Consider the following 24662-nt stretch of genomic DNA (forward strand, 5'->3'; position numbering starts at 1 on the left):
AATTTAAAACAGGAAATACACAAATTCTGTCATCGTTCGATAGAACTTTCTAAAGAAACAGTGGATCAAGTACACTACCTAAGTGTAATAATGACGATAAGGCAGTACCAAAATACAACCCTTAACATTATTAGAATAAACCCACACACAGAACAAACCAGAGAAGCACCTAACATAGTTAAGATTATTTTTAAAATGTAAAATTGCCAAAATCAGAAGACAAAGAAAAGCATAACAACAGGCCTAATACCAAACACGTCAATATATTTAAAGAAGCTGTATCCATCCACTAAGAAAAAGATTAGCCAGGCATGGTGGACTGAGTAGTCCTAGCTACTCAGGAGGCTGGGGCAGGAGGATCATTTGAGCCCAGGAGTTCAAGGCTACAGTCAGCTATGACTGTGCCACTGCACTCCAGCCTGGGCAAGAGAGCGAGACACCGTCTCTAAAAACAAGAAAACTACATACTGAACTATGATTCAAAAGGAGAGGGATGTTAATAACTCATAAAAGAACTGACTCCCAGATGTTTGTTTTCATTCTCCATCATTCTTGATGAGAGGATAAAGAAAACTAAAACTAAGATCTGTAAGTCACCGTGCAGAAAACAAAGACAGTAAAGTGTTCTACCAATTAATCTTCCACACACCATAATTCGGCACTTCAAATTTCTAATAATTACATCAAATTAGGAAAATAAAAAGTAAAATATATGCTGGATTCAATCTAATAAACTACATTACATATTTTTAGAAATCTCTTTGACCTTCAAACAAACAAAAAAGACACAGTGAACATAAATAAACAATTCAGGTCAACTTGGTGGATTGACAAAAAAAAATTCTGCAAACTTTGAAAATGTTCCTTATTAAGCAATTCTTTTTGTTTTTTTTTTTTTTTTTTTTTTTTTGAGACAGAGTTTTGCTATTGTTACCCAGGCTGAAGTGCAATGCCACAATCTTGGCTCACTGCAACCTCCGCCTCCCAGGTTCAAGCGATTCTCCTGCCTCAGCCTTCCAAATAGCTGGCATTACAGGCGCCTACCATCATGCCCGGCTAATATTTTGTACTTTTAGCAGTGATGGGGTTTCACCCTGTTGGCCAGGCTGGTCTCGAACCCCTGACCTCAGGTAATCCACCAGCCTCGACCTCCCAAAGTGCTGGGATTACAGGCATGAGCCAGGGCGCCTGGCCTTAACTTTTATCTTAAATGTATTATGTTAAGAATTGCTGGCCAGGCGTGGTGGCTCATGCCTGTAATCCCAGCACTTTGGGAGGCAGAGGTGGGTGGATCACCTGAGGTCAGGAGCACCAACCCATGAGGGATCCACTCCCATGACTCCAACACCTCCCACCAGGCCCCACCTCCAACACTGGGGATTACAATTCAACATGAGATTTGGGTGGTGCCAAATACACAAACTGTCTCAAAGACCCAGTAGTCAATTCTTACTGTTCATCTTACTTGGCCTGTCAACAGCATTTAATCACACTCTCCTTCTTGAAACATTTTCTTCACTTGGCTTTTGGAATACTGTTTTCTTCCTAATGTGGTATATATACACCATGGAATACTATGCAGCCATAATAAAAGAATGAAACCACGTCTTTTGCTGCCCCATGGAGCTGAAGGTCATTATCCTTAGTGAAATAACTCGGAAATAGAAAGTCAAATACTGCCATGTTCTCACTTATACGTGGAAGCAAAACAATGGGTATACATGAACATAAAGATGGAAATAACAGACACTGGGGACTCCACAGGGGAGGACAGTGGTGAAGAGGGTGAGAAGTGAAAAATCACTGATTGCATACAACGTTCACTATTTGGGTGATGGGTTCACTAGGAGCCCAAACTCATCATTACACAATACATGCATATAACAAACCTGCACATGTACCCCCTGGATCTAACATAAAATAAGCACAAACAATTAAGAATACTGTTTTCTTCCCACCTTCCCACCCTGGCTGACCTTTCTCAATCTACCGCTTTCATTCCAGCCTCTAAATATCATAATGCCTCACAGTCCTCAAACTTTTTTTTATCTCTACAGTAACCCCCTAGGTGTCTCATCCAGTGGTCATGGCTTCACATAGCATTAACATTCTGATGACTCCCAAGTTCACCTGGGTCAACCCGCCTCAACTCCGAATTCATCTGCACTTGGATGTCCACTAAGCATCACTACCTTCACATATCAAACTTGGGACTCCTGAGCGAGACCTTCCATCCCAATCTAGCAAAGGATCAGTCCTAATTTACCACAACAGACAGTCCAACAACTGCTCCACTCATGTTCATTCTATCATTCTCAGTCATGTCCTAAGAGCAGCAGGAGCTTGGGTAGAAAAGACAGAGGATCAAACTCAGGCAAGTTGAGCAGGATTCTTGGAATTTTAGGTAGAGGCAGACAGGAAAGGGATTGCAGGAGAAGGTTCAGCCTGAAGATAAGATGAAATAATTACAGTATGGCTAACATGTTTACACCAATAAGATATAAGCCAATTTGCCCTCTCAATCAGGTACCTACCATGTGCTCATTACTAGACACTAGGTATAAGTGAAGAAAAAACCAACTCATGGTTCTTGCAACGGGGAGATATGGAAAGTACCAGATGGTAGAGAGAATCCACATTTTCTGATTCCACATCAAGAGATCAAGATCAATAAACTTACACCAAAATAATTCAAGAGTTCATCACATTTTAACAATGTATAAAATCTAAACTGTCTACAACAAAATAAACCATCCTATGGCAATATCTTTGAGAAAATGTTAAACTGAGCAGATCTTGTGACCTCCTAAGAGTATCATTACATGCTGAAATATAATGGAACTTCAAGCTTAAGATAAAGATGACAGAAAGATAGATCATGTGGTTACCAAAACATTAAAGAACACTCATTTATACAAAGATAGCTAGGCTAGGACAGGAAGAGTTTGATTCCAATATTAAACCTCTGCAGAAGAGAGGCCAAGATGAAAGTTTGATATGTATGTACATCTATTATACTGTAGTGGGTCTGTTAATTATTAGTGACTTGTTTTGCGTTACTTTGAGCCTTTCAATAATAAAATTCAAATGTCTCCCAATTCTCAAACTGAAAGACATGCTAACAAAAATAAAATGAGAAGCACTGCTTGAAAAGAGGTTTATACCATAAAACTTACATCCGATTTTTCATACAGAATTTTTTCATTCAGTTATACAAAGATATTCTTTGTATTTCAAAGAGAGAGCTTTTTTCATAGAAAAATGCATATGGACAGTAGATTTTCAATCAGATGAAGAACAGATCCAGAGACTGAAAATTTCCAAAATTAAATTATTTCTTTCTATAAAACCTTATAAAATGTTAAGAAAAAAATTGTTAAATACATGAATTTTGTCAGCTGTCCCTTTTAACATAATTACCTGTATTTCAATTCAGCTTTGCATTTACACTGCTAAATTAAAGCTTTTGCAATTTTATTTCATCAGAGAAAGAAAAAGAAGTTATGAATGCTGGCATTTTAAAGGATTACTGTGGAAGATCATTTACAACAACATCATTGCCTCACACTAAATTCTGTAATCTAAAATTCTAATGAAAACCTATTTTAAATATTTCTTTATCATTAGGTAACAATTCTTTGATGTCTCAACTTGAGAGAACTAGGTCTATCCCTTGAGTTTCCACTTAGAGAATTCTAAAAATGTTTCCTATCTCATCTTGAAATATCATCTAATTTAAATGTTACTAAAGGCAAGAATGGCCCTCAGTGAGGTAATTAACATGTCCACTCCCCATATTCTATACTGCTAATGTGCACAATGTGGGTCCCAATAGTGATGTCAACACTGCCACCACGAACAATTGGAAGGAAGGAGCACACCAGGAAGCCCTAGAAGGAATGGTAAGAAACAACAGCTGTTAATAGATCCTGATAATTTCATTGCTGTGTAGCTTTGCTGATGCCTAATATTTCAAAATAATCAGTTTACTGCTTCTAATCCAGGCAACCTAAACTTCAAGAGGGAAGGGGACTTATAACAATGATTAACATTTTAGAAATCTAAAAATTCACCATTTCCTTTGAATGAAACATCTCAAAAATAGTCATATGACTTTTTTTTTTAAAGAACAAAAGAACTCAATTTTATTCTAGGATTTGAGTTACTGTTTAAGAACAGACTTTCTAAGATACTAGGAACAATAAAGTAAATTTAGTGACTCTGAATGAAATACAGAACTGCTTTCTGATCTCTATTTTAATAAAATAGAAGAGCTTTCAAATAAGTCGTGTCTGTAAGTTGCTTATAAACTCTCTTTCATTAAAAACACACAGAGTACAGGAAATCACGGTGGCCAAAGAGAAAATACATTTGCCTTTCAGATCCCATCAATTCTCCAGTTGTAGAAAATGTAAATATAACAGGAGGCAAGAGGGGAAAATGGTACCCAACAGACAAGGGTGAACCCTGATTTGTATCAGTACTAATACTGCCACAATTTAAAGATGCCTATGGTTCAACAGCCAGCTCACAAAATTTCTGAAAATTAGGCTGGGAGTCATGGCTCATGCCTGTAATCCCAGCACTTTAGGAGGCCAAGGTGGGGGGATCACTTGAGGCCAGGAGTTCAAGACCAGCCTGGCCAACATGGCAAAACCCTGTCTCTACCAAAAAATACAAAATAGCCGGGCGTGGTGGCTCACGCTTGTAGTTCTAACTACTCAAGAGGCTGTGGTGGAAGAATTACTTGAACGCAGGAGGTGGAGGCTGCAGTGAGCCGAGATTGTGCCACTGCACTCTAGCCTGAGCAACAGAGTGGGACCCTATCTTCTTTTTAAAACAAACAAAAAAAAATTCCTGAAAATTTAACAATCACCTGGAGTCAGTGTGAGCAGGCCCCAGCACACCACTGCCAAGGCATTTAATTACCGGAGGGTCTGTATAGGAAGCAGGCCCGTAAGTACTGTCAAAGACAAAAATCTAACAAATTGAGTTATAGATCCAATTGCCTTTTATTTGTGATTCATGAGGCAGGGCAGCCTCCATTCTACAAAATAGAATAAAAGCTCCCATGAGGCAATGGCAGAACAGTGGGTTTTAAAGTAAGGTAGAACCAAGAAAACAGGACAAGAGGAAAAAAAAACTAATTGGTTAACAGGTTACATCAGGCTTTGCGGGGGGGGGGGGGTTGTTTTTTTGGCAAGGGTTAAAGCAGAGTAGACTTTCTTACTGAGCTGACTCAGGTAGACTGGAATCTCCTGTTTTCAGGAAAAACTGGTCTGTTTTGGAATCCGTCTGCTTCCTTAATAAAGTTTCAATTTGATTATGTGGCATTTTGCAGGAGTGACTATATCAATTTAATCTGGTCTGCTGGGGATTTGAGCAGGAGCTCAGTCCAAAACAATGGCCTCCCATAATTTTAACAGTACAATGCAGGATCCTCCACCATCAGTATCCATGAACATCCACTGGCCAAGTCACTTCCTCCCAAGACAAAAATAAGCCTAGAAGCTCTTCTCTCAGAAAATGAACAAACTTTATGAGAAGAACTAGTGAAAAGAGAGCCAGAAAGAAAGATGGAGGCCTCTGTGCAGTATCTCGTCCATAAACGCTTTTTTTTTTTTTTTGATACCGAGTTTCACTCTTGTCGCCCAGGCTGGAGTGCAAATGGCACGATCTCGGCTCATTGCAACCTCCGCCTCCTAAGTTCAAGTGATGCTCGTGCCTCAGCCTCCTGAGTAGCTGGGATTACAGGCACATGCCACCACGCCTGGCTAATTTCTGTATTTCGAGTAGAGATGGGGGTTCACCATGTTGGCCAGGCTGGTCTCAAACTTCTGACCTCAGGTGATCTGCCCGCCTCAGGCTCCCAAAGTGTTAGGACTGCAGGCATGAGCCACTGTGCCTGGCCATAAACGCATTTTGTTAGACATGCAAAAGGATTGTTCTCTCCCATCAAAAAGAAAAAGTTTCAAGAAAAGTTTTAAGGTCAAAAACCTTAAAACTAGGGGGCCAGGAACAGTGGCTCATGCCTGTAATCCCAGCACTTCGGGAGGCCAAGGCGGGAGGATCACTTGAGTCGAGGAGTTCGAAACCAGTCTGGAAAACATGACGAAACAACACAAAACTTAGCTGGGCATGGTAGAGCCCATCCCTGCTACTCGGGAGGCTGAGGTGGGAGGATCACTTGAGCCCCAGAGGTCGAGGCTACAGACAGCTGAGATCACACCACTGCACTCCAGCCTGGGCGACACAGGGAGACCCTCTCTCAAAGAAAAAAAAAAAAAAAAAACCTTAAAACCAAAAGCCCAAGAGCTATTTTTCTAGAAATGTAAAATCTTGGCTTTCCTTGAAAATAATGAGAAATAAAAAAAAAAATTCTAAGCCCCTCAACCAACTGAACTGACCTTCTTTTGGCCAAGGGGACCACAGAGAAACCTCAGAGGCTGAATTCCTAGCTATGATGTGATGGGAGGTCAGACCATCTCCCTCAATAGCTGCCATTAGGCTTTCTTCTAATGGGCTAAAGAGAAACCAGCCCTTGCAAGATGCCACTGCTGATTTCAACCAACAGCCTGAATGCTGCCCCGCCCTTCTGCCGTTCTGTCAAAACAACCAACCAGCATTTCTTCCTGATAAAGAGACTACCAACCACAGGGTGGTTCTGGCCCATCTACAGAGGAGGTGCAGTGAGGGTTTTCGTGTCATCTGCTTCTTCTTTTTTGAGACAGTCTCTCGCTCTGTCACCCAGACTGGAGTGCAGTGGCATGATCTTGGCTCACTGCAACTTCCGCCTCCCAGGTTCAAGCGATTCTCGTGCCTCAGCCTTCCTAGTAGCTGGCACTACAGGCTAGGATTACAGGCGTGCGCCACCATGTCCAGCTAATTTTTGTATTTTTTTAGTAGAGACAGGGTTTCACCACGTTGGCCAGGCTGGTCTCGAACTCCTGACCTCAGGTGATCTGCCCGCCTTGGCCTCGAAAAGTGCTGGGATTACAGGCATGAGCCACCACACCCAGCCCTCTGTTTCATCTTTTGACAGCAGAGGTCCCAAGACTCCACCCTCAGATCATGCTCTGGCTGCCATTTGTTACACATGGATCCCACGGAAAGGCCTGAAGCTCAAATGCGCATGTGCCTGTTTCTCCTTTCATAAATATTCATGACTCCTCCTGCAGCTTATTGACTATGTATACCTGGCCACCCTGCTCAGCATACATTCCTGTTCCCTTTACCCCACCTTCCAAGTGGCAGTTTCTGGATTCTGGCCAGAGGCTGTGCTTCCCAGAGTGTGGGAATAGCCACCTTGCAGGCTGTAACCCTTTATGAGACATAAAGCTCTCCTTTCTAAAGTTATGAACCTTGTCATTCTTCAGTTGACAGTAAGAAAGAAAAAAAAATACAGTAAATAACATAAGAAATGTCCACAGGTTTCAAGACAGATGAATCTTCTAAAAATTGGTCTTATTTGGCACATATAAAGAATATATTCATATACACGTAATAAAGCATAATCATAATAAACTCCAACACAATCACCACTCAAAGCTAGATCTAGGTCAGAACTAACACCTGTCTGCCACTGAGCTCTTCAACTGTCCTTCCACCTGAATTCCAAACCAAAGATAACCATCCTTGTAAAGTCTGTGTATGTGTGTATATGTGATTTTATTACACACTTACACATCCCTAAACACAAACTGTTTAGCTTTGAATGCTATTAGTTTTATAAAAAATAAGTCATACTTTCAAATCAACATTGTGTTTCAAAGATTTATCCATATTGGTACATGTGTGTATTATTCATTTATGTACACTGCTCTCTACTATCCAATTGTATAAATATACCAAAACATTTTTCCATTCTCCTGTCATAGAAATTTGGTTGTTTTTCAGCTTTTTGCTATTAACAATGTAAGTGTCCCTAGGACACATGTGCAAAATGTCTGCAGAACAATGTGATTTCAAATCCAAGTAGCAACCCATTCATGAGCTAGTCAGGATGAGGAATTTTTTTTAATGACATAGGGTAGTATCAAACTAGAGTGTACAGACAGAAGAACCATAACCTTTGATACTCTCCCACCCCTATGTGTTTACTGGGCCAGAGTGTAGATATATTTCTTACTACAGGTCCAATAAAAACAGTCTTTAAGTTATCCCTCTATGTAAATACCCCTTAAAAAGTGAACTACCGAGTCTTATGGAATGTGGATATTCAAATTTGAAAGACAATATCAAATACTTTTCCTAAGCAGTTACACCAGTTCAGCTCCCATCAGAAGTATAAATCTTCCTGCCTGGTAATCCACTTAACTCACTAACTCTTAGTAAGACCTGGCTTAAGAATTTTTGGCTAATCTGGTGGATGTAAAATGGCATCCCACTGTGGTCTTAATTGCAGGTCTATGACTACTACTGTGGCTGACCATCTTTTCCTATGTCTACCCTCACTCCTCTACCTCTGTGTGAAATGTTTTTCTGTCATGTCCTCTTACTGACTTCAAGGCTGTACATACGTATGCATGTATTGATTCCTGTACGTACTTATCAATGCATACACGAATCTTTGGCCACTATGTGTTTCAAGTATTTTCTCCCAGTCTGTGTCTTTTCTTTCTACTTTATTTACAGTATGTTTTCATGAATTGATGTTCTTAAGTTTAATTTGGTAAAATTGATCACTGTTTTCTTTTATGTGTCATGTTTTATGTTTTAAGAAACTCTTCTCTCCGTTAAGATCATTAAAGTTTTAGTTTCCACTTCTAAACATATTAAGCCTTTGCCATTCCCCAGCGATCTGCAATGCCACCTCTGTCACATATCAGCTTCCCCACTTGGGTGGTCTTTTGGGGGTTCTATATTTCAACCCAATGGTATACTTATCTATCCGAAAGCCAATACATCGTCTTCATTTCTATGTCATTATAATAAATCTTGAGTGCTGAAATGGTAAGATGCTTCATTTCCTTCTTTATGAGTGTTTGGCTATTTGGGGGTCTCTTTTTGCTCATCAAGTCCCTCACAAAATCAATACTGAGAGTCTAGGTGTAATTACACTGAACTACACCATTTGTGAGAATCATCTTTTTAATACTAAATCTTCCTATTCAAGAGGATAATTTGTCTCCATTTATTTTTTTAAACATCTTACAATAAAGTTTTATAATTTCTCCAAATATGCTACATGTAGTCCTAGACTCATTTTTGTTCCTACTTTCCAGGGTATCCTTACTTGACATCTTTTGTCTGTTGTTGGTATAAAGAAACGCAATTGATTATTTTGAATATGGATCTCATTTCCAGCCATCTTGCGACACTCTTATTTCTAATAATTTATTGTTTCTTTTAGCTTTTTGATGGAGACAGCCATACCACATGAGAAGGACTCTGTTATTTCTTTTTCGGTCCTTATTTATTGTTGTTTCCTGCCTACTACAGAAACCAGGATTTACAGAATAATATAGAACAGAGGTGGTGACAGTGGGTCCTCTTGCCTTGTTCCTGATTTTAGGAGATGACTTCTAATATTTTATTATTAAGAAAGAGATACCTTTCATCAGGCTAAGGAAGTTTCCTTCTATTCCTAGTTTGCTGAGAACATTTTCCATGAATACATGTTGATATTTCTCAAATGCTTTTTCCTCAATCTACTGAGATATACATATGATTTTATTTTCATTGGCTAACATCATGAGTTAAAATTTAATATTTTCCAGTGGAAACCACCATTGCCTTCCTGGGAAAGCCCAATTTGGTCTTTTGTTACAATCTGCTGGATTTCATGTATGCTCACAAGTGAGGCTGTCTCCTCCTATTCCTTTCTTCCATTGTTTCTCTCGGATTTAGGTATAAAGATTACACTAGTCTGAAATAATGAGTTAGGAGTAAACTCTCACTTTACTATCCTGTGGAACTGTCTGTATAAGATTGTAAGAATCTGTTCCTTATGCATTGGATAAAACATCTTAAAAGTAAATCTCTATCATCAAAAAACTGGGTCTGGTGCTTTCTCTGTGAAAAAGTTTACTATAAGAATTGGTTGATCACTTCAGTGATTATATGACTGTAACCAAGCAGCTTACCTTCAAACTGCTTTTAAAATTTTTTTTTCCCTTCCTCTTTTCATCCCAGTCTCAAGACACAGCTTTGAGACAAACTACAGATGTGTTTTCTTTTGTCTCTAAATACAGCCTTGGAATGTATTTTGAAACTCCACTCCCCTCCCTTTCCCACCTTATGCTTTCATGCCTGATGCACATGTATTTACCTGGATGTTTGTTAAGCTCACACCATGCTCACTTATCTGGTCCTATGTTTCCTTAGAAGCTTCAGGGGCCAAATCCTGATGCAAACCGGGCACCTCCAGAATTCTCTCCCGAGCAGGATATTACTTCAAGGCCAGAATTACTTCCGACTAGAGACTGACAGCAAGATTGACTGCGACTGATTTGGCATGGTTGGGCCCAAGATGGTGCTGGCCCCTTCACCAGATGGAACAATAATTCAGGATAAGCCATAGGAGCAAGTCATGCCATTGGGCACCTCCCAGCCCCCTTGCCTCTCCTGCATTCCAAATCCCTCTTCTTAAACCCCTGCACTCTCCAGAAATTGGAAAGTGGCAGTTTTGGGAAAGGATTCTGTCCACTTTCCCCCTTGCTGGCAACAATTAATAAAATTCACACTCTTTATCATACCTCACTCTTGTTATTTTGGCTTATTTCTACAAGCGGCGAGAAGTTGGACCCTCTTTTGGTTACATGACTATGCATAAAACTAGCCCAGAAAAGAAAAGCTATAGCTACAATCACAAAAAAGAAAATGACATTGCAAAGACAGAAAGAGTTCCAGAAAAATCCCAATTTCAGAATCCACAGAACAGAAAGACACTCTGGAACAAACATCAAGGTAATTTGAACAACGAAACCAATCTTAGCCACCCCCTTGCATATATATAAACTTACAGGTAGCATCAACTTTTACTTCTAAAATCAAGCTCTCTGACCAACTTCTAAACAAAGTTCATGCTCTGTGTCAGAAGGTACATAAACATGAGGCTGAAGCTGGGGAGAGAAGCAGGGCCTAAAACAATACCAGCACAGAATGAGACAAGGCAGAACAGACAGCTAAGCCAAAGACATTATAGAAATCAAAACATGTATTTTTTAAATTTTAATTCTAAGAAAGTGAGAAAACAGTAACAAAACCACAGAAGATGCAAAAAGGTGTCAAATGGTCAAATTCTACAATTCTTTCAAGTAACATGATTTGTTCTGTATATAGCATAGAAAAACATGGAAAGCTTTTCACCTCATTCTATGAAGGCAAATAACCTTCACACCAAACCAAAAAAGAATAACACAAAACAAAATTAAAAGCTCAATCTCCTTTATGATTCTACGAAAAGCATTTTATTGAATCCAGCAACATATATTAAAAACCAACACCACCCCTAACCACAATGACCAGACAGAGCTTATTCTAGTAATGTATGGCCACCGCAGCATTAGTAAATCTATTAACACAACTCAGTATAATAAAGGCTAAATAAGGCAAACGCTAACATACATCAATTATAATCCCGATGCATATTTTAAAAGCATTTGACAAACTTTAACACTTATTCTTGATTAAAAACAGAAATAATCTCCTAACAAGTTGAAATAGAAGAGAACTGCCTGAATATCATAATTACTGGCAAAATATTAAAGGCACCCACCAAAGTCAAAGAAAGATAAGGATGATCACGCTCACCTTAACAAATGAATACTCTATGAGGGCCTGAACCAATATGAAAAAATATGAATATGTAAGGTTAAAATGTTAGGGGAGGAGATAAAAACTGCATTACTTATAGGTAATTATCTATATTGTACTTTTCAACTGAAAACACAAGAAAATTAAAGAATTAACACAAGTAATTATCCAGCTGACATGATATAAAATAAGCACATAAAAGTTATTAACTTTTGGCCAGGCGTGGTGGCTCCCACCTGTAATCCCAGCACTTTGGGAGGCTAAGGCAGGTGGATCACGAGGTCAAGAGACCAAGACCACCCTGGCCAACATGGTGAAACCCCATCTCTACTAAAAATACAAAAATTAGCTGGGCATGGTCATACGTGCCTGTAGTCTCAGCTACTTGAGAGGCTGAGGCAGGAGAATCGCTTGAACCTGGGATGCGGAGGTTGCAGTGAGCTGAGATCATGCCACTGCACCCCAGCCTGGTGATAGAGCGAGACACCGGCTCAAAAAAAAAAAAAACTTAATAACTTTCCTACAGACTATAATAACAAGACTACAATGGAAACAAGAGGAGGGTCTCATTCAAAGGAATAAATGCTATAAAACAGCTAGGAATATATTTGAGGGGAAAAAAAAGATATAAGACCAAGAAAAGTATAAAACTTCCTTGAAAGATATTAAAAAAATGAATGACCCCAGAAAATACGAGCCATGCACACTATGGATAGAAAGATTTACTATCATAAAAATGTCAAAATTTTCTTAACAAAATTTATAAAATTCCAATCACAGTTGCAATACAGAAATTTTTCCTCTTTGCCTTAAAAAAATAATTCTAAATTCATTTGGAAAAACTCATGTGCGAGAATCAATAGAGAAAACCTTCAAGGAAAAAGAATAATAAAGGGAACCTAGCATCATCTAGATATTAAAAGTTTTAAATTTAAAGACACTGGAATCAAATTAAGCACATTAGAGGACAATATCTATAACACATTTAAACACAAAGAATATAAAAATGCCTTTTAAATAAACAAGTAGTTATTAAATAATCCTATAAAAGGAGGATGAAGGAGGTGAAAAGGCAATTTACAAATGAAGAAAAGGCTGAGTAATGTGGCTCATGCATGTAATCCCAACACTGTGGGAAGATCAGCCTGGGCATCACAGTGAGACCCCCATCTCTACAAGAAAATTAAAAAGCAGCCAGGCCTGATGGTTCACACCTGTAGTCCTAACTACTTAGGAGGCTGAGGCAGGAGGATCTCTTGAGCCCAGGAGTTGGAGGTTACAGTGAGCTATTATCATGCCACTGCATTCCAGCCTGGGTGATAAAGTGAGGCCCTGTCTCTAGAAAAAATCGAAAATTTAAAAAAAAAAAACTAAAACCAAATAAAAAAAAAAAAAAAAAAGAAAGCCAAATCTCATTTGAAAAGATAAAACATCACATAAGCATTTGGGGCAATACAAATTAAAATGTTGAGTTTTTTTTTTTTTTAACCTAGGCAAACTTCAAAAATAGCAACATTATATGCTGGCAGGAATATGAGGAAACATATACTGTCTTTAACCGATGGGAATATAATTTTGTAGAATTTATTAATACTAAAATATAAAATGAACAAATGATAACTGGAACAGCGATTCCCTGTTTAGGAATCTATGCTCATGTACAAGGGTATTCACTACCTTATTATAAATAACATAAACAGAGGAAAAAAATGTTCATTAATGAAGAAATAATACAAAATTTTGGATAAGACTGGATTAATATACAGCAGTAAATTAAAAATAAAATAAATTGATAGTTACTGTAAGTCTTAAAAAAGTATGATCCTGTATATTTAAAAAACAAAGGAATCCCAAACGTATGTTTGCATGTATATAGTTAAATATAGATATTGTAAGTCAAAGGCTTATGGCAAATTATTATTGTTGTCTAATGAATACCTTCATATTTTATCATACATAAGACATCTGTAATTATTAAATATTTTACATAATTTTTCAAATTAAATATATTAAGTGCCATGTTAAAACAAACAGCTATAGGTCATGATTATCTAATTATATAAATATTTAACCAATGCTTATATATAATGTGTAACTTTTTAAATGTAACATTTAAGAACCCCTTCAGCATGCTGAAAGAAGAACTTAATAGTGCTTACCAATATCGTTAATCACTGCTCTTATTTTGGAGACAAAAGGACCAACTTCACTGGAACTCATTTTGGCTCTTTCCTTAAGGTCAGCACCTGCAAAGTATTTTATTTACAAATATAATCTAGTTGTAAACAAAATTTTAAGGCAAAGAACTGAAAATTTACTTAAGATTAGTATACAACTTCAAGATCAGCCTAATTCATCTTTTAATAGAATGACATTACCTCAGTTTTCCTTCCCAATGACCATGTTCAGCAAGAATAAAGTATTTGTTTGTCTATTCATACATCTACCATGTGCTTAAAGCGGTGCTTCTCCAGCTTTCCAGTCTCAGGCCCCTTCACGCTCTTAAAGGAAGACACTATAGTTGGCATCTACTGATCTATAGTTACTCTATTAGAAATCAAAACTAAGAAACTGTTTAAATGTTTATTCATTTAAAAATACAAATGAACCCATTAATGTTAACATAAATAACGACAAATTGGTGACACCATCTTGCTGCTTTGCAAGGTGCTGTCAGTTTATCCACCACTGCTTTTGCAGTGTATTAGCACAAATGCCAACCCAGTAAAAAGGGCAGATTACACTTTGGTCAGTCCTTTTGACTTCATGGATGCCTGCCTTGGGGACTGTCAACCACAAGGGAGAAGCATAGATTTAAAGTATGAACAAACTGATGATTTCATAATTATGACTTTAGCACAGAATCGTAACTTTGGAATAGAGAAAAATAAACACATGGAATTCCTTAAGGGATAATTAACTCAGAACAAAGAAGATCTTTAGCAAAATTAACAATCTGAGAAAAGATGGGTCCCCAATTAAACAAACAGACGAACAACAAAGTAAAATTACAGTATAGAAGGCATACACTCAGCTATTTACCCTTATTAGTCTATTACAAATCAATCACGCTGATACATAATATCATAAGTAAGGGCTAGGGCAGGGGCATTCTGATCTCACACACTTCCAGGGGGAGTGAGAACCTCAGTTGACAAAGCACATATCCTAGCATCCATCAGATCTTAGATATGTATACCCCAGAAAATCTCTCACATACCCAAGAAAATATGTACAATAAAATTCAAGGGAGCATACAAAGACTAGCAAAAAAATGGATATAACCTAAATATCTATCCATAGGAGAATTAACAAAACAAGGACATAATTATAAATAGAATGTTACCTGTATAGCACGAACGTGAAAGAATTAAGAGTAAATACAGATAAATCTAATGAATAATATTATTGAAAAAGTATTAATTACAGAAAGATACACAGGATAATGAACACAAATTTTAAAAACAATAATGCTATTCAGGGATATAAAACACACAGAAATGATAAATTCAATTGGTGGTTATGGGGGCTGGAGTATGACTGGCAATGGGTACACAGAGGACTTCAATTTTATTTGTAATATTGTATTGCTTAGGTTGGGTGGTGGGTGCTAAATATGCAAGTCTTTAAATGTTTTGGAATGCCTGATACATGTCTTTGTAATTAATTTTTCCATGAAGAATTAATATGTAACAAAGAAAAATGTTGGCAGAACCAAAAACAAATAACTGGCTTAACTCGGTGCCAAACTCTTCTTTGAGGCCCAGTATTTCTCAGTTCCATTACTTCGTAAATTTAAATATTTTACATTTATGACCACTCATCTCAAGTGGGCCATTCTGCTGCCCAGCAATCCTACCGTATTTCCTGAGTTCATTCACTCTCCTACTCACATATAGACCACTTCACAACTTCCCTCTCCACGAATCTTAAAACCTCCTATCAATCCTACGAAAAGCCAGAAAAGACATTCTACTAGTACTTACCACCAAAACTATCCACCCAGGACTTGAACCTATATACTCCGCCCTGCCTCCTGTTACCATGAATGAACTAACTCATTGAGAGTGACAGGAGACAGACAAATTCCCCAGCAGACAGGGATATGTCCCCAGTGAAACCCAACCTTCAAGCCACTGACAGTTTAAAGTCTAAAAACCAAGCTGCTGGTTCGAGAGAGTCCACAAACAGAGAGAGAACTTCTATCCCCATATTACCCTCACTCTCTTGATTGGTTCCTTCTGGATGATGCCTTTTAACCAATCAAACAGTGATTTTTCCAAGCCCACCCAGGGATGAATCAGCACACACACCTCCATTCTAACCCATAAAAACCCCAGACTCACCCTCTCAGGTGGCTACCCACTTTGGGTCCCCTCTCACAGCTGAGAGCTTTCCTTATGTCACTCAATAAAATTCTTCTCTGCCTTACTCACTCTCTGGTGTCCACGCACCTCATTCCTCTTGGTCGCGGGACAAGGACCTGGAACTCGCTGAGCTGCAGGCGACAGGAATGAAAGGGCTGTGATGCCCCTGGCCGGCTCGCCAAGCTGCGGGCAACGGGAATAAAAGAGCTGTAACACGCTCCCGATAGCCAAACTATGGGAGTGAAGAGCTGCAACATTTCTGGGGTCCCAGACCTCAGGACTCCCCGAGCAAGAGTTGTAACACTGCTTGGGACTCCATGAATGCTGGTATCTCTGAGTTTTTGGGTGACACCACATTCCCCTTGTCTAGACACCGGTGCCTGACATGGAAGTCGTTCATGGCATGCCCAGTCCAGCCTCAAGCTGAGTGTGGAGCTGCAGCAGGCACGGGATTCAAGTGGGCACGAACCAAGCAAAACCTGCCAGGCCAAGAGGGTGGAGTAAGGCCAGGGGGCCCAAGCAAGGCCCAGACAGAGGTGGCAGGGGCAGCAAAGATTTCTGGCTGGCAAAGTGGCACTGAAGGAATCCTGTAACATCATGAGGGAGGCCAATCCATCCCCTTGTGCACTGGATTCAACCCCTTCTAATCTCCTTGGGGACATCACTCACTCCAGCACTTAAGCGCTGTCCTTGGCTGGCATCAATACTACCCTTCCTTAGAGGTTCATTCCCATCAGCATATAGCAATGCTGTAATACTGACATCTTAAAAAAAACTCACATAGACTTCCACTGTTAGCTATGATGGAATAGGTTATCATCAGACCAATTCTTCCATGAAACACTGCAGAAAATATGTTAAGACAGCTGCTTGAGCAACTAAGGCAGCCAGGATGTAAGAGGCTGGAAAGCCAGAGAAGGGAAACTACGGTAAGCCTCTGCTTTCCTCCCAAAACATACACTGAGTTATAAACTGGCCAGGTAAAGAGGGTATAAAAGCCGTAGCACGAAGCAGCAGCTCAGAAACCTCTGTAATCTCCTGGAAGTGGGGAGACAAACACTGGCAGTGAAGACTACGGGCTCAGCCAGAACTTTGAGGCCAAGATCTTGGAGAAAAAGGAACTACCAACAAGAGAGCCCACTAAAGGGACTCACCAAATTAATGAAATAAAGGTGAAAATCGTATACATTTTCATTAGTTACAGAAAAAGTATTTGATAAAATTCAATATTCATTCCTTAACATCTTCACTGAAGAATAATTTACATAAAATAGAGTTCAGCCACTTTAAGTATAGAATTCAAGGATTTTTACTAAATTTACAGAGTTGTACAACCATCACCTCAATCTGATCTTAGAACACCTCCATTATCACAAAAAGATCTCTCACGCCCATATGCAGTTGCTCCCTGTTCCCATCCCAGCACCATGTAATCACTAATCTATGTTCCTAAGAATTGGTCTTTTCTGGACATTTCCTATAAATAAATTCATACAATATGTGGTCTTTTTTTGTCTGTTTTCTTTCATATGGCTTGCTTTTCAGGTTCATGCAGGTTATAAGCATGAAGTCTTCCACTGTATGAACATACAAACGTTTTGCTTATCCCTTCATCAGATGACAGATATTCATATCATTCCTACTTTTTGGCTACTACAACTAATGCTGATATGGACATTCACTTACAAGTTTTTGTGTGGACAAATGTTTTCATTTGTCTTGGATAAAGACAAAGTAGAATTGCTAGGTCATACTGTAAATTTTTGTTTAACTTGGAGAAAAGAAAAAAAAAAAAAAAAAAAAAAACCTGCCAAGCTGTTCGCCTAGGTTGGCTGCACCATTTCACATTCCTACCAGCAATGCATGAGGGTCTCTGTTTTCCTAGTCACCAACAATTGTCTGTCTTTTTTATTATACCTATTCTAGTGAGTGTGAAGTGGTACCTATAAGGATTTTAATTTGCATTTCCCTAATGACTAATGAGGTTAAACACTTTTCATGTGCTTACTGGCCACTCAAACAGCTGCTCTAGTGAAATGTCCATTCAAATCTTGTTCATTTTTTTAAAATCAGGTAATTTGTTTTCTCCTTGTTGAGTTCTAAGTTATATCTTAGATACAAGCCCTTTCTGAAATATATGATTTACAAATATTTTCTTCATTTTTGTGTCTTGCCTTTCACTTTCTTGGTGATTTTTGAAGCACAAATTTTAATTTTGATTAAAATTAATCAAAATTATAAATTTTTTATCACTTGTGCTTTTCTGGTAATATCTAAAAATCAACACTCATTCCTGATTAAATTATCTTAGCGAATTAGGAAGAAAAGGGAATCTTTATAATAAAAAGTAACTGTAAAGTACCTATAGCTAACATAATCTTTAATAGTCAATTACTAAAAGCTTCCTCCCAGGGACCAAGAAAAGAGACAAGGGTGTTCCCTAACACTTTTAAACACTGTAACAGATGTACTAGCGAGTGTGATAAGACCAAAATAAAACTTACAAGGAATGAAAGGTATAATAAAACTGTCATTATTAGCAGATAACTGTATATGAAGAATAGCCTAAAGAATTTTCAAACCATGAAAATAAGTAAATTTAGTAAGGTTGCTGGATATAAGCTCAATATACAAAAATCAACTGTATTTCTATATACTAGCAAAAGAAATTTGAATGTGAAATCTCAAAAAGATATCACTTTCAAAACATCCAAAAATCAAGGAATGAAAGAATAAATCTAACAAAAGGAACATAAGACCTTGACACAAAAACTGAAAAATCTTACTGAAATAAAGAAGCCCCAAATAAAAGAACACATTACATTCATGTGTTAGAATAGTCCATACTAAAAGATGTAAATTCTCTCCAAATTAATAGATTAAATGTGGTTCCAATAAAAATCCCAATTTTTCTGGAAATTAATAAGATGAAAATGCAAAGTGCCAACAACAGTCAAGATACCACATAAAGTATTGGTGAAGGTGTAAAGCAATGAGACCTCTGACTTAAGACTGCTGGGAGTAAAACCAATACAATCATTTTGGAAAGCAATTCCACTCCAAATATACACACTCAACAAAAAATGCATGATGTGTACTAAAAGACATGTACAAGCATAGTCAGGGCAGCACTATTAGAAACAGCTAAAAGCTGGGAACACCTCAAACAACAAGCAAACAGTAGAAGACACAAATTATGAAATATTTCTACAAGGAACAGGACTGCACTACTCCTAGACGAATGGTACAGGCTGAATCCTGCAAATATGTTCAATGGAAGAGATCAGCCTGCAAAATTCCAACTACATAAAGTTTGAAAATAGGCAATATTAGTATTTGGCAATAAAAGTCATAATAATTGCCTATGTCTTTCGGGTGGGAGATCGGTAATGATAAGGAAGGGACATGTGGGATGACTGTGGTGTGCTGGGACTTCATTTTGTAGAAATTTACAGAATTATGTGCTTTTAATTTGCGCAATTTTCTGTATGTCCACATTATACTTCAGTTAAAAATTTTTTTAAGTTTCCTGATTCCATTCGCCCTGCCCCCTCCAGCTACCAATTTTTTCCTCCTTTTTACACCAAACTCTTCAGAAGACCTGCCTCCCATGCTCTCCTCCTATACTGTCTCCAAGCAAGGGAGACAAAAAGAGTAAAAAATAAACGTAACAAATAAGTAATCTACATAGAAGGGGATAAATGTTTTGGAGAAAAAGGTGAAGATAGTACAGACGGGTATTAAAGGTGGTGACCATGTCACAATATTCGATAATGTCATAAATACCATTCTATTTGAGAATGTATAATAAGCTTTGTGAATGGCAGTATCATAGCCAATGAGGTTTATCTGAAGAGAGATTATTCTAAGAGAAAGTATAATAAGATTTCATATGTTCCTTGTATTTCAACTGTATCTAATAATTTAATACCTGGTTCTCAGACATTTTAAATGAACTTTATATCTCCTGTTACATATTTGTATGTAACTTGCCAGTAATAACTTGTATTGCTTTTGCATTATCTACTGCAAACTCTTTTCATCTAAATATATAGTTGGAAATGTATAATACACTAAGTAGACAATGCATGGAATTGATACATTATTTAACAATTTTGAGAAAACATATATTTTAAACACCACCCACTATAATGGCCCTCTCCTAAAATTTCAGTTTGTTTTAATAAATTCCTTCTTTTAAATATTCTTTAGGATTAGTATGTATTAAATTTCTATACTTATATTTGCAGTAGACTACTCCAATGAACTTTAGAGAAGTTATGGGAAAACACACTATTCTTTGTTATGCACTGCATGATGTCTAGCTTCCTTGGCCCCCACTAACCATATGTCAATAAAGCTCTTCAACAGCCAAAAACGTCCCTCAAATTCCAAAAGGCTCCACAGTGGGTGTTAACGTCCCCTTGAGATCTAATGCTTTAAGCCAGTGATCTTCAACCTTTTTGTTCCTATTATTGCTAAAAGAATTTTGAAGTATGTGCTCCTTTGAACATTTTTATGCTGACATTTAAAATTTTTCATCGTAAGTTTAAGTAGTTTCAAAGATTTCAATGTACTATGAACACTGACATTTTTAAACAAAACTCATATGCCATTTTCAATGAATCCAGTGGAACCTACATTATCAGTGATTTGGTTCTCAAAATCATCCACGTTAAAACATACCGCATTTAAAACAAGCCGGGCACGGTGGCTCACGCCTGGAATCACAGCACTGTAGGAGGCTGAGGCAGGCAGATCACTTGAGGTCAGGAATTCAAGACCAGCCTGGCCAAAATGGCGACACCCCGACTCTACTAAAAACACAAAAATTAGCCAGGAGTGGTGGTGGGTGCCTGTAATCTCGGCTATTTGGGAGGCTGAGGCAGGAAAATCGCTTGAATCCAGGAGGTGGAAGTTGCTGTGAGCCGAAATCACACCACTGCACTCCAGCCTGGGCAACAGAGCAAGACTGTCTCAAAAAAATAAATAAAACATACAAACAAACCTATCCTTAAAAAGTGTAAACTGAAGAATGAGGAGGTTCATAAACTTGGAAAGGAGAGTTTTATTTCTCACAAATGGTTGCGGCTTGTGCCATACTGACAGGCTGGGGAGCACAGCCTCTGGCCAGAAGCCGGAAACAGACACTTCAAGGGAAAGGCAAAGGGAAGTGGAATTTATGATGAACGAGGTGGCTGAATATACATATTTAATAAGCTCTAACAGTCATGAATATTATAAAAGGAGAAATGCGTGCGCACAATTGAGCTTCATGCACTTTCATGGGTCATGTACAAAAAATGGGGGCGTGAGCATGGCCTGAGGGCAGAGTTTTCAGCCCTCTGCTGTCAAAGGTGAAGCAGAGGACACAAAAACCCTCACTGTGCATCCTTCGTAGACTTCCCAGAACCACTCTGTGGTTCTCGCTCTCTTATCAGGAAAGAACGCTGGTAAGCAGTTAAAACTACAAAAGGCAGGGGCAGCACCAGGCAGTAGGTTGATATCAGCAGTGGAGCAAGTCTTTCCAAAGGGCTGGTTTGTTTAACCTTCAGGAAAGAAAGCCTAATTGGCAGTTCTCCAGGGAGGGGGTATTACAAGAGATGTCCGACCTCCCATCCTGTCATGGCTGAGATTTTCCTTGGCCAAAAGGAGGTCACAGTTGTCCAAGTCAGTTGGCTTAGCATTTCATTTTTATTTCTCAATATAAAAAATGTTACATTATCTCCTTTCTTCATTAACTGGTATTTTTGCTCCACTTTCAATTTTTTTTTTCCTGATATAACTGTTATTTGTGCTTTAAAATATTTTATTCGTCATTCTGTCACATTTCTTTGCAATAAAATGTGTATGCAAATTAAATTAATTTTTATTAAATTCCCTATAAAGTGCCAAGTTTAAAAGTTTTCTTCTGGATTGAATTTTCATCGCAAGTATTATTAGCACAGAACTGACAAAAGCAAAAATATACTTCAAATTTGATAACTATTAAATACTAAATATAAACATATTAGACGTGCATCACAATGAGATAGATGGGACTACCTTCCCTCCTCTCATTATTTCATATATTCATGAATGAGTATTATTTACTGCTAGAGTGAGGCAGGATTTACCATCAATTTTACTCATGCTGAGAAAACCTTTTCACATAAACAAGGAAGAGGTTTACTACAGCAATGTCATTCCTTTAGCACTCTGGTGAAAAAATCACATCGTAATCAAGAAACATCTAACAATTTCCCAACAATTCTAGTAAACTGTCTCCAAACTATGTTGAAAGCAAAGAACCAGAAACTGCCAGAATAAGAATCTCAGCTGAAATTCTCAACATTAATATTTTAAAGGCCTCTTTTTTGGCAATTCGTAGGCTTTTTTCCCCTCCCTGGAGCAACAAAGCAAAGATCAGGAATAATTTTCCATTGTGGAAGAGGCAACTATGAAGAGAAAGAGAAATGGAACCTCCAGTTCAGCCTGAAGAGTTTTATGACAGGGTACACGTTATGTATTAGACAGATCCTTTATGTATTAGACAGATGTGTGTACCTCCTGAAGGCCTAGAAACATCCCAGCCCCAGCCAGGGGATCTCTGTTTTTAAGTCACATCAGTCAGAAGTCAGTTGCCAGGTCATATGGAATGGAAAGTGGCCACACATCCACACACTGCCTCCAGTACACGGCATTGTCATACTTGCTGTGATGACTCACTTTATGTGTCTACTTGTCTGGGCCACAGGGTGCCCAGATAAAATACAGTTTCTTGGTACGTCAGTAAGGATCCTTCTGGATGACTAGCATTTGAATTCGTGAACTGCAAAGAAGCAGCCCTTCCCATGTGGGTAGCCATCATCCAATTCCCGGAGGGCCTCAATAGAACAAAAGGTGAAGGAGGAAGGAACTGGCTTCTATTTTCCGCCCCCCTGCTAGAGTTGGGACATCTCATCTCATCTTCTCCTGCCCTTGGACTAGATTTACACTGGCTCTCTATTTTCCGCCCCACTGCTAGAGTTGGGACATCTCATCTCATCTTCTTCTGCCCTTGGACTAGATTTACACTGGCTCCCATGAATCTCAGGCCTTTGGACGCAGACTGAATTACACCATCAGCTTTCCTGGGTCTCCAGCTTGCAGATGTAGACTGTGGGACATTTCAGTTCCATAATCCCGTGAGCCAATTCCTCACAATAAATCTTTTATATTTCTATTGATACTATTTATCTGGAGAACCCTAATACACTTATTAAATTGTGGCAATCTAGTGAATGAGAAATGGTAATTTTAAGTTGCATTTTTCTCAGAAGTAAAAGATGAAATGCTTCACAAAATTGTAGGGGGTTATTATGCAGTGATTAAAGTCATCATTTCAATCGTTCCAATTTTTGTACATGTGGTGCCAATTCGAACACCCTGGTCTCTTGATCCCACTCCAAACAGGCTTTTATTCTCTCCAATAAAGCCAAATAATCAGGTCAAGATAACCAATTATTTCCATGTGGCTAAATCCACATCTTAACCTGCAAGCAAATCTGGATAAAGCGGGGATTCTCCTGAGTCCTGGAATATCTCCAACTAGGACCAGGAAACTAGTCTGTTTTTCTTTCCTGCTGCTGTTATGTGGTGGTTGTCAGGGGTACCCTAGCTTCGTAAAATGAGCTGGAAAAGACTCTCTTTTTCTGTTTTCTCAAAGAGTATATAAAGACTGGAATTATGTGCTCCATGAATGCTTAGATGTAAATGTAACATTCTTCTGAAGTCACTGTGGCCCAGTGCTTTCTGTGTGGAAAGATCTTTAACTGCTGCTTCAATTTCCATATTGCTCTGGTATTACTAGTTTTCTATTTCTTAAGTCAGTTTTGGTTAATTTTTATTTTCTAGTAATTTATCTATTCCACCTAAAATCTTGACTTTATTGGCACATTCTTAACATTATCTTACCAGTTTAATCTCTGTGGAATTTATATCTATGGCTCCCTTTTCCAATCTGAATTTGTGTATTTTTTCCCTCACTCACAATTAATCTTGCCAAAAGTCTGACTATTTGGCTTTTCAAAGCAGCAGCTCTGGGCTCTATTATCCTTACTACTTAATGTATTTTCCATGTCATTAGTTTATGCTCACTTCATTTCCTTTCATCTACCCTACTTGGGTTATTCTGCAGTTATTTTTTCACTTAAGGTACATGCTTAGTTTATTCATTTTCAGCCTTTTTTCTTTCCTGAAGTTCAACCTTAGCTATCTTATACAATTTTTGAAGTATTTTTTGTTAGCATTTAGTTCTGAATGCTTTCTAATTTCCATTAAGATTCATTTGTTGAGCTGTAAGTTATTTAGAAGTTATCTTAAATTTCCCTATGTAGGGGACTTTTTCTAATTACGTTTTTTGTTAATGACTTCTAACTTAACTGCCTGTGTTGACAGAATGTGGTCTGATGATAGCTGTCCTCTGAAATCTGTGGAGGTTTTATGGCCTAGCAGATGGCTAATTTTCATAAATAGTCCATGTGTGGTTGAAACGAATGCCTAGTCATCAACCACTGT

At 38.2% G+C, this 24662-nt stretch overlaps 1 protein-coding gene across 2 annotated transcripts in view; it reads right to left on the reverse strand.

Annotated features, from left to right (window-relative positions):
- The window catches only part of AUH (AU RNA binding methylglutaconyl-CoA hydratase), a 141367-nt gene that overhangs the window by 88033 nt on the left and 28672 nt on the right, over positions 1-24662 (reverse strand). The window contains exon 4 of one of the 2 annotated variants that reach the window (XM_004048249.5): positions 13917-14003. The exons of the other annotated variant lie outside the window; for it this stretch is intronic. Within the exon in view, the coding sequence (XP_004048297.1) occupies positions 13917-14003 (87 nt within the window). The remainder of the gene's footprint in view (positions 1-13916; positions 14004-24662) is intronic. 2 annotated transcript variants of the gene reach the window in all.

The sequence above is a fragment of the Gorilla gorilla genome, chromosome 13 (assembly GCF_029281585.2).
Source record: "Gorilla gorilla gorilla isolate KB3781 chromosome 13, NHGRI_mGorGor1-v2.1_pri, whole genome shotgun sequence".
Taxonomy (NCBI): Eukaryota; Metazoa; Chordata; class Mammalia; order Primates; family Hominidae; genus Gorilla; species Gorilla gorilla.